The sequence below is a fragment of the Betta splendens genome, chromosome 10 (genome assembly GCF_900634795.4).
Source record: "Betta splendens chromosome 10, fBetSpl5.4, whole genome shotgun sequence".
Lineage (NCBI taxonomy): Eukaryota > Metazoa > Chordata > Actinopteri > Anabantiformes > Osphronemidae > Betta > Betta splendens.
This window is the reverse complement of record NC_040890.2, coordinates 6,821,282-6,831,603: the sequence shown is the minus strand read 5'-3', so window position 1 is coordinate 6,831,603 and position 10,322 is coordinate 6,821,282. Positions and strand designations below refer to the sequence as shown.

The window sequence follows — 10,322 nt, the reverse complement described above, 5'->3', positions numbered from 1 at the left end:
TCGCTGCAGACGCGAGCCCCGCGCTGTGCACGAGCCAGCGAGGATGCACGGCTCTACGCCGGGGCACGGTGCCCTCCGCCGGGGCCTGTGTTACAGTGCACATGCAGGCTCGCCGTGCGGCCTCTGTCACGGCGGCCGCACACACTTGTATGACGGCAATATGTCCTCGGATTTGCAATCCTTTCATTCTTGCAGGCTTCCTCCCATCTCCCCCTGCAAGAAGCCATTCGCGCAGACCCCAGAACATCACCGGCTCCAAAAATTCCGAGTGTTCTGCAGCCCCGAATGGCGTCACCTGATTGGCCGAGAGCCTATCAATCATGCCTTTAGCCGCACCCCTCCCCCCATTCAACCACTCGCCTCTCTGTTCCAGTGTGTTTACTACACTGCCGAGCATAAGGGAGACACTCGTCTTCACATGCACTGAACCCAGTAACAAAAACAGTTTTTAGTTGTATTTGTAAGAAAACCTCCAAGAGATCAACATGCCCAAGAGAAAGGTACGTATCCTCAAAATAACAAAAATTATTTGAGGCGGATATCGGCTATTAATGCGATGCAAACGATTGTGAAGACATCCCTCTGAGACATTACTTAATTATAACGCAATGTATAACCGTTATTTATCTCTGGTAATTTTTGCCCATTTTCTAGATATAATGTACATTTTTTATGTGTTAGAATGAATATTTTCCTGCCCGGGTACGGCCTTAAAAACGCGTTTTCTTGGGAGAGCCGCTGTCCTTTGGGGAGTCAGAAGTCTCTTTCGGTCTCCATGCAGTTAAAGCACAAGCAGCAGCCATGCTTTGCAGCTCTTGTCCACCTTCGTCGCCGACCTACCGAGAACAAACGCTCCACTTATCGCCATTTCGCCGCCAAACCGGCCAAAAGTGGCACCAGAAAATGCCTCGGTGCCTTTACTTTGCATTTTGACCGCGAAAACAAACATTCGCCGTCGCGTTTCGATAAAATAATATATTTTCTCTCTTTGTTCATAGTCCCAAATGGCTACAATGGCGCGGCTCAGCCGCCCGGTGGCGCGCGTGAGCCTAAGCAGGTCCCTCCCCCTTCTGAGAGACTCCCGCGCCAGCTTTCAAATCTGAGCTGCATGCAGTGAATGAGAGAAAGAGCTGGGGGAGTGAAGGGGAAAGGCAGGGCCCGGGCCCTCAAAGTATGGCTCCAGAGGCCCACATGGCTGAGCCCTCACTCCCTACGCCTGAAATCAGGCCCTCCTCCTGCGTTCCCACACTGTAAACTATTAAATCTACCTGCAATTCAAATAAAATTTAGTTTTCACGTGAAACTGAAAAGTTTTTTCAGCACGTTTGTAATTAATCATATTATCCCGCCAAAGCATTACCAGCAGTTTCCTGTTATTATAAACAGCAGTTAAACTCCTGGTTAGGGCTGTTTTTATTTTTTGTATCTTTTAACCAACTATATTTGTATTTTTCAGGCACAGGGAACAGAAGGAGGAGAAAAGGAGGAGGTAAGCAAGGAATATGTGAAGTAGCCCCTCATATGTGTTATTGAAATGCAATTCTAGTAATTATGCAGTAATTAAATATAAAGGTATCAGTCAATAGAAAGTATTATAGTATTAAAATGAAGTGTGTGATGTTTGGATATAGTTCCAGCATAAATAAAAGTCTAATAATAACATGGTTTGCTCTGTTTTAGCCCCAGAGGAGATCAGCTCGGTTATCAGCGGTAAGAAGACTCATACAGTGTCATGAAACACTTTCACATTAACATAAACTTAATTAACACATTAAACTGAGCAGAAAAAGTTATGTGGAAACAGCCAAAGTATGAACTTACACAAACAGAAGCAGTAAGATGCATAATATTTATTTTTTTTAACTTTTACCTTTTGGACACTAACATCTCTCTCGTTGCAATATTAACCCTGAAATAACATGTTATTTTCCACATTCCTGAGCTTCATTCATAACAATATATAATAAGATCTTTAAGTAGTGAATTAAGAGCAACTTCAGATGTTCAAAAGACCTCAGAGTTAACAGACAATTTAGAAAGTTTCAGATATTCTTCAACAAAGTAAAAACTGCAGTGACAAAAGTTAGAACATGTGCACATCTACATGTAATACTTGCTAAATACCAATAGCTGGCATTATTGAGGCTCTAAGAATTAGCATTGATAATATTCTAATATTGTGTAAATAAATTAGGGGTCAAATTGATGGAGCACAGCTTTAATCTTAGTTAAAACTGTGACTTTTTATAAGCCCTTAAAAAGTGTCATAAGAGCTGCAACCTATTAAGAAAGTGTATTTTGGTCTAAAAGTTAAGCTGTTTTTTTATTCCCCTCCTTTTCTTCCTGCAGAAACCGGCCCCACCCAAGCCGGAACCAAAGGTCAAGAAGCCAGCAAAGGTAAGAGACACGCTGCCCTTGGTTCTGCACAAAGTCACATTACAACTCACGAGAGGATGCCGGTAGCGTGTGAATACACTGCTAACAGCTCGCCCCGCTGCCACCGCAGAAAGAAAAGGCCGTGAACGACAAGAAGGAGGACAAGAAGACCAAGAAGGCAAAGGAGAACGCCGAGGCAGACGCAAACGAGGAGAACCACTCTGAGAACGGAGAGGCCAAGACCAATGAGGTGAGTGGAGCCCCAAGAGTCCTCAAACACCGGACAAGTAGCTCCAGTATAGTATTTTTAATATGCATTATGTTACAGTTTTGACCTTGGCCTGTGTTTCGTCCCACAGGTGGAGGCAGCCCCTGAGGAGGCCAAGGAGGAGGCCAAATCAGAGTAGCACCGCTGTGCAAGGTTCCTCCTCCTCTACAGTCCCTCCCCTCCTCGAAGACCCCAGCCAACCAGCCAGCCCCCAAGTCTCTCACATGGTTTCCCTCCAAGGCGTATTGTTAACAGAGGAATATTTTTATCAATGATTTTATAAGTATCCGTACAGATTTTTAGCACAAAAAGCAAAGCTGATTATGGAGCGCCTTGCAGATTTGCAGTGGTCATATCAAGTGTCTGCAAGCAAGATAAACACACTAAAATCTTTTTTAAATGGCATTTCATGATTGTTGAAGGCTTGTTTGGTGTAGAAAGTGTGTCCCTGCCGGATTGGCTATGTTGTGAGTTGTGTATTCCTGTGTTTTTCCTCCTCCCGTCTCCAGATCTTCCCCCTTCTGGCGCCACAGGTTTAGACTTTCCTCCCCCTACAGTTCAGCCTTTATCCATGTTTTATTAACAGTTCAGCCATGTTAATGTGGGTGATTCTTTTAGAACTCTAAATGTGCAGTGGGTTCCCTTTGCTTCTGTCTCATGGTCTTGATTTTTTTTTTTTTCATTGAAGTCGTGTTTTTAAAAAACAAAACGTATTGAAGCGTGTTGTCCATAAGAAAGAGGAAGATGAACATGTGAAACATTCCGGGAACAGCGATTGCCTCCGACCTGTCTCTTAGACGACCCTGCGTGTTAAACAGCTCCTGCTCCACCCACGCTGTCATGTCAGCTTTTCTAAACACTCTGGTTTTTTTTAAAACAATCAAATTTGGAATCGTTCTCTGACAAATGCAGGTGTCTGGTCCCTCTCTTATGTTCTGAAATTCTCTTAATAAAAAGAAGTCCTGGGAATTTTCCTCGAATCAGTGTCTGGAGTTTGTTTCTTGAAAAGTAGACATGAACTTTGTGGTAGCGCATCATAGTCAAAACTAGCATCTATCTATTACTAAAGCTGACTAGAGAGTGACGATGCAAGAGACAACGCATGATTGTTAGCCACAGGTTTAAATCAGTCACTTATTCCACCGGACTGATGCTGCAGCTCCTCTGGGAGGACAGGTCAGATACAGTTGATAAAGTGTGGGTTTCATTAAATGACGTGTGTTCTCTATGAATCACTGAAATGCTTCAAGTAAAAGATATTCCCAGCACCAGCTGAATAAAGGCCTTCGTTTTTTTTAACTCCTGTCTTCAAGGCATTAGTAGTAGGGGACTGTAGTAGGTCCACAGAAGAGGCCTCACTGCACTGAAGGAGCAGCCAGTGTCACCTAACAGCTTCCTTCCTCTTCAGGCCTCACACATTTAACTCTTCATGAACTGAAGCATGAGCACCGTGACCTACATTCACCCCATCCCCTCAGACAAAACAGCACTGGTTTATTCATCGGCATCGCTTAGGGTCGGGCCCCTTCATTGAAGTGCTCAAAGCAACTCACACTGGGTCATAGAACGGGCAGTGGAGGATGTACGTGGTCTGTTAAACACACACAAAACCTACACGCCACTTCCTTGGAGCTCAATGTGTGCAATAGCCTCCGGCGTTCGCGGTGCATGACGCTTTTTTGTATTCTACGAAGCCCAAAGCACGGAGACACGTCCATGCACTCACAGTCAAAACGATTTGCAATCCCATCAGTAAAAAGGATCATCATAAAGCATGGTCTGCAGCAGGGCCCCAGTGTTTGACACCCAGCAGCAGCTGCGTATTTTAATCAGACTCTGAATCCCAGCCCGAATTTTCCACACAGCGTGACGCTGTGCTCGTTTTGCACTTGACTTCCGCTATTTATTGCGGCAGTTGCAGCCCCTCTGACCTGCATTGTCATGGCCGAGCGCTGGGCTCCATTTTGTCGATATGTTTGTGGCGTGCAGGGCGTTGTTGCGCCGCTGCGCCGCTAGATGGCGGCAGCGTTTCACCTTCATTCCTGCCAGCGCCGAGGCGCTTTGCACACGCCTCACTGTGGAGCTATTGCCTCACGCTTTATGATTTATTTAAGATATTAATATTTTCCCGAGGGGTATTAGACGTAACCATTTAGCACGATGTGGCAGATCATGCATTTTATTATGAAAAGGCACTTCAAGCACGTGACAAGCAAAAGTGTCCTTACGATTGATTTCCCTTTAAATTTTATTTAATTTTTTTTAGCATCATGCTGTTGATGCTTTTGCGTTTTATTTTAGCAGTTTCCAGAGCCGGCCACCTACGTCCTCTGTGTGAGAACTACTGCTGAAGTGCAATGATGTGAGCGAAACTAAAGGAAATACATTATTGATCAGACAGAAAGTTTCTAATCTCGTCCGCGGTGGGCCCGTCTTTTCCTCTTCTGCACCACCTTCTTTCATCTGTGCAGTCCTCGTGATTTGTCTCGGCTCCAGCGCCTCCATCGATCCGTCCATTCATCCTGTCTCCTGTGATCAGCCCTCCGGGCTTGTTAACGTCTTTGATGCGGCGTTGCTGTAAACACACGCTCACGCACGCGAGCACATATGCAGCTTTTTCCAAAGGTACCCTGACATCAAAGAGTTAATTACTCCAATATTGTTTTATCTCTTCCCTGAGCATTCTGCCTGAAATCATGTTTGTCTGCCTGTTTAACTGTCTCTCTGACCATCTGCCAGTCTGCTGTTCATCCACTTCTGTCTCCTTCCACCGTCTAGTCTCAGTAATAGCAGGAGACTCTTACCCTCGCTGAGCACCCCCCCCCCTCCCTCCCTCCCATGTGCACTCTCATCTCTCTGGTGTGTTATGATTATGTTGACTAAAATAACCCACATCCCCTTATAAAACATGTGCATATCCTATTCGGCCGTCCCACGCGCTTCCAGCCCCTGTCTCCTCCCCACGCTCATCCATTCACATCCACTGTCCGCATCACTCTGATCAAGGTCCTCATACGCAGGAGGGGGTCAGCGAGTGTGTGTGAGGAGCCGTGCATGTTTGCACACACCTTCCCATGTGCGCTGGTGTGTGCAATACATGGCCGAGGGGGGGGGGGGGGCGATACGTAAAGGACGAGGATGACCTTTTACGACCAAGTGATTTAAATGATCCTGTCGTCACCAGGGATACCGGCGTGTGAATGCGGATGAGCATTTGTTCGTCACAGTCGCGCACATGCTTAGACACGCACACGGTCACCAGAGGACAACATGCACAAACAATGTGCCAACAGGTCCATGTTTGAGTCAAACGTCCTCTCCTCGGACCGCGCTGAGGTTCGACGTGAACACATCTGCCAGGCTGGCTGCGCACGAGCGGCGGCGAGCGAACGGGACGACGCGGGGTGAGGAGGGTGGGGGGGGGGGGGGGGGGGGGTAGCAGGGGGTGAGGACGAGCTGGATGCGGATGCGGATCTATTCTCTCCGCGCACGCAGACGAGATGGAAATGAGGGGGCGTCTGTGACGTCAATCAGTGTAGACACACACACACACACACACACACACACACACACACACACACACACACACACACACACGGAGCGAGACACTCCCCTCCTCTTCCACTCCCATGCTAATACACGCTTCACTGCAAACAGCGGTGGTGCTACGAGTCACAGTCGTAAACATCAGCACCCCCTTTCCCAACACACACACATTGTCACAAAACAACCACATAAGTTAGTCGGTTTTCCACAAATGGACAAGTTCAGCTCAGAAAGCACGTTTGTGCCAAACACTAACGCTTTACCTTCACCCGCAGCACTTTATAATCTAAGAAATGAGATAAAAAACAATAAATAGTGCAGCACTCAGATTCTGGGTGAAAGGTCTTAAGGCTTGTTTTTGGCCAAGATTACGCATAAAAGTTGGTCTGAACATCAAATGGACTGAGATTTAAAAATTATAATGCAAAGTATTTAACCCAGTCACTGCAGCATCATCCACACTGGTTTGGGTGTTGGGCTACAAACCTACGACACAAACCTGGTGCCAGTTCAGCTTTTAGTAAAAAAGACAATATTTAATGCCCCAAATTTTGTGTTAATTTCTAGCTTTGGTAGAAACAGAACAACTCACATTAAACATTAATTAAACTGGCCTTGATGAGCAGCATTAATGTTGCATCCCCTTCTATCTATACAACGTATCACCCGCTGTAATACGTTGTCATGTTAGCTGCTGGGAAGTGACACCAGGCAGCTGAATGTGCTTGTTCTGCCTCGCTCTCTAAATCGTAGCCGTCGTTCCGTCCGCCTGATTGATCGGCTGTTATGTAAGCGCGTGTCTCTGTCACATGGCAAACGTTATGATCCATTATGCTGCATTTAGTTTGCATAATTAACAAAGCGAGGTCCCGCTGACCTGGGAAGGAGCCGATCGCTTGGAGGCAGATACGACCGATACAGGCAGGTAGGCATCAGCTAGCGTTTATGATGGTGGATCCTGAGCCTGAGTCAACAAGGGAGATAATGGATTCATATGGTCAACAGGTTCTATTCCCCAAGGTTTTCTCATTTACGCTCTTTGAATGACATTTATTTGGCAAGTTCGCCTTTAAGAAATCATTCATCCATGTCACAGAGTCGTGACGACACAGACTTCTATCTAGAGAAATGAAAACCTATTTTTAAAACATCCCTCCCTGCTATACAAATTTTGCTTTTGACCACAATTTAGTGTGTGCGTGCGTATGTGTGTGAGTGCATATGTGTGCGCGCGTGTGTGTGTGTGTGCGTGCGCGCATGTGTGTGCGCGCGCGTGTGTGTGTGTGTGTGTTTGTGTGTGTGTGTGTGTGGTGCGTGTGTGTGTGTGTGTGTGTGTGTGTGTGTGTGTGTGTGTGTGTGTGTGTGTGTGCGTGCGTGTGCGTGTGTGTGTGTGTGTGTGTGTGTATGATGCAGCTTTGCCAATTGCTCTATTTCTTTGAGTTAAATGGTTTTCTTGGCTGTTTCTCATTGAGGTTTTTAATCTCCTGTACTCTCATCTGGAAAGATGACTGAGTCACGGCGGTTGGAGAAGCAGGAGAAGCAGGTGGGTGGGTGCCACAGACGTGGGTGGTACGACTTTGGGGAGTTGTAGTGAATGGAATTATATGAATGGCAACTACTGTATGTCTGTTCTGTTACCCTATGCTTGCTACGAATAGGTTTTAATGATTAAGATGAGCTTATGAATGACAGGAGGAATTAAATCAATCATTAAGAAGAAGACTGGAGAGTAAATAAACAGTTAACAATAAGTCTGATAGCCATCATTATCTCAGTTGATACTTCAGGGAGTTCACCTCTACGTTGATGCTACGTCTTGATTCAGACTGCAGAAGCTACTCTCTATAGTTAGAGCCCACAAGCTCTATCTATATTAATTCTAAGGCATGAAAAGCTCCAAATGTGAACCCACAAAACAAGGGTCTGTTCAAATCTTCATAATCAATATATTAATATTGATGATTGGGAACATCGAGTGAAATCTGTCTGGAGGAATGTTTGTTGAGTGTGGGCAGCCATTAAGAAAATCGATGTATTGATGTCCATGCAGCTCTGTGTGTGTGTGTGTGTGTGTGTGTGTGTGTGTGTGTGTGTGTGTGTGTCTCTTCTGACATCACTGCTGGCGTCACCGCAGCAGCCACCTCACAGTGACTCCCTTGTGACTGAAGGCCTGACAACCTCCCACGCTCTCCCCATCAACTCCCCTGCTCCTCGCCTCGCTTTATCTATAATCCCCCCCCCCCAACCTCCTGTCCCCGCCTCCCACCGCACACTCACTCAATCACTTTCTGTCCCTCGCTTTCCCATCCGTCTCCTACCGCCATCCTTCTCTTTTCATTTCACCCACCTTCTCCTTTGCTTTTCTCTTTTAATTCCTCTCCCCCTCGTTTTGTGTGTGGGTCTTCCCTGTCTTCCGTCACGCTCTGTGCATCGACTGTGCTGCTGCCTGTCTCTGTCTCTATGGAAACCCCCGAGTGGACAAGAGTGGCTCCGAGGTCTGCGAGACGCTGATACAGACCCCTATTAGATCACATGCTCTCTTTGTCTCCCCGTGAGCCACGTGTTTACGCACTCAGCTCCACATTTAAGCTTGTGGAGATGGTGGAGATGATCATGCCAACACATATGAGTGCCTATAGTCCTCTACATATCTGGGACCTATCAGTAGTGTAAAAAAGGGAGCACTGGATAGAAGCAGTGAGGCGGGCGCTCTATTGTTCCATTATACGCTGGGCCTCTCAATTACTAGGTGGAGGCGACCACCTGATGCCGCCTCTGCACATGTAATACTATTCAAAGCACACACACAGAAATACGTATGCACCCGCTCTCCTCTCAGCCTCACAAACCATATTCTGCTCACATTTACACATTGTTGAGCGGGCTGTGTTGCGTAGGCCGTGCGTCATTCAGGCCCAGACACATCTAAAGGACAGGTGATTTGTGATAAGGTGCCTCGCACAGACAGAATTTCACAGCTTTGGGTCGCTCCGCCGGGCACCGTCGCGATTTGACGGTCACGCTTAAGTGGATCATGGCCGAGCGCTATCACAGGGAGGGTACATGAACCGTACAGCGTATCATCTGCGTGGTGGGGTTTGGGGGATGGGGGGGCAAGACACAAGAAAAACGATACTTTCTTTTTTTTCTCGGTCGAGAGTTTTGTCTTTATTTTATCAAAATGTACATGAAGAAACTACAACAAAGGACTACATTAAAGAAGACATCAAAACAGGCAGCAATAACAGGGGTCAACAGCTGAATGCGTACCCAACCCAGCCCCAGGCCCACTCCACTAACACCCCCAGTGCAGTGAGATAAAGACATGATGATGTCTCACATTTAGGCACTTGATTTCCCTACTGAACCATCTTTGCTCATAGTTGCTGCTTGCGCGGCTCTGAACTCAACTGGAAACGGCTTTGAAGTGGAATCGAACTCACCGACTCGGCACGAAATGAGAGGACGCTGATTCACGTCAAGAGGAGCCAGGAAAGTGTAAAGGTAAAGTTTGGAGGTGACCCAGAGATGGTCAGGAACCCACCGCCTCCTCAGAGTAAACTTTAGCATTAATAAATCAACACTGGATGGTACAGTACCTCACGTGATTACAGAAAAGACTCCACAAAGGGAAAGGAATCAAGGACTACATCTTAACACAATTTACCTGAATACAATGCAGTGTATTAGCACACAATATACTGTAATCCATATCCTATACAGTCTATTGCAAAGGCATTGTTGTTGGCATTTTTCTGTAGGAACCAATCTTTCTGAATATTATCTTGGAAAGGTTTGCAAAAATAGATGGATTTTTATTAAATTAAAAGCCTTTGCTTTGACTTTAGGTCGTTATCCTTTGTACTGTATTTAGCTACTCATGCATTGTTTTGAATGTCGTCTGCATATAGTGAGAGTTTGGTTGCGTGTACTGTGAGTATATGGTGCATTTTCCTGTGTTGTGCATGAAGGTGTGTGTGTTTGGATGAACATAGACTCGTTCCTAATGGTTTTTAGTACACCTCATCGGTAAATGAATAGCAAAGTTACATTAAACAGTTTAAGAAGCATAGTAAGTCACACAGTATTTGGCAGTGAGAGAACAGTCCTAATTTAACCATGCACAATAATC

At 46.0% G+C, this 10,322-nt stretch overlaps 1 protein-coding gene across 1 annotated transcript; it reads left to right on the top strand.

Moving 5' to 3' along the window:
* Window positions 1-342: 342 nt before the first annotated feature.
* hmgn7 (high mobility group nucleosomal binding domain 7) lies at window positions 343-3,624 on the top strand. Its single transcript, XM_029164970.3, has 6 exons — window positions 343-500; window positions 1,457-1,489; window positions 1,681-1,710; window positions 2,350-2,397; window positions 2,507-2,626; window positions 2,736-3,624. Exons 1-6 carry the CDS (start codon window positions 486-488, stop codon window positions 2,781-2,783), a joined length of 294 nt encoding a protein of 97 aa, XP_029020803.1. The 5' UTR covers window positions 343-485; the 3' UTR covers window positions 2,784-3,624.
* Window positions 3,625-10,322: the final 6,698 nt, after the last annotated feature.

Bases quoted from the DNA above. Each gene is read 5' to 3' on its own strand.
- hmgn7 (XM_029164970.3), top strand. The intron at 1,711-2,349 runs GTAAGAAGACTC...TTCTTCCTGCAG, and splicing joins GATCAGCTCGGTTATCAGCG to AAACCGGCCCCACCCAAGCC. The intron at 2,627-2,735 runs GTGAGTGGAGCC...TTCGTCCCACAG, and splicing joins GAGAGGCCAAGACCAATGAG to GTGGAGGCAGCCCCTGAGGA.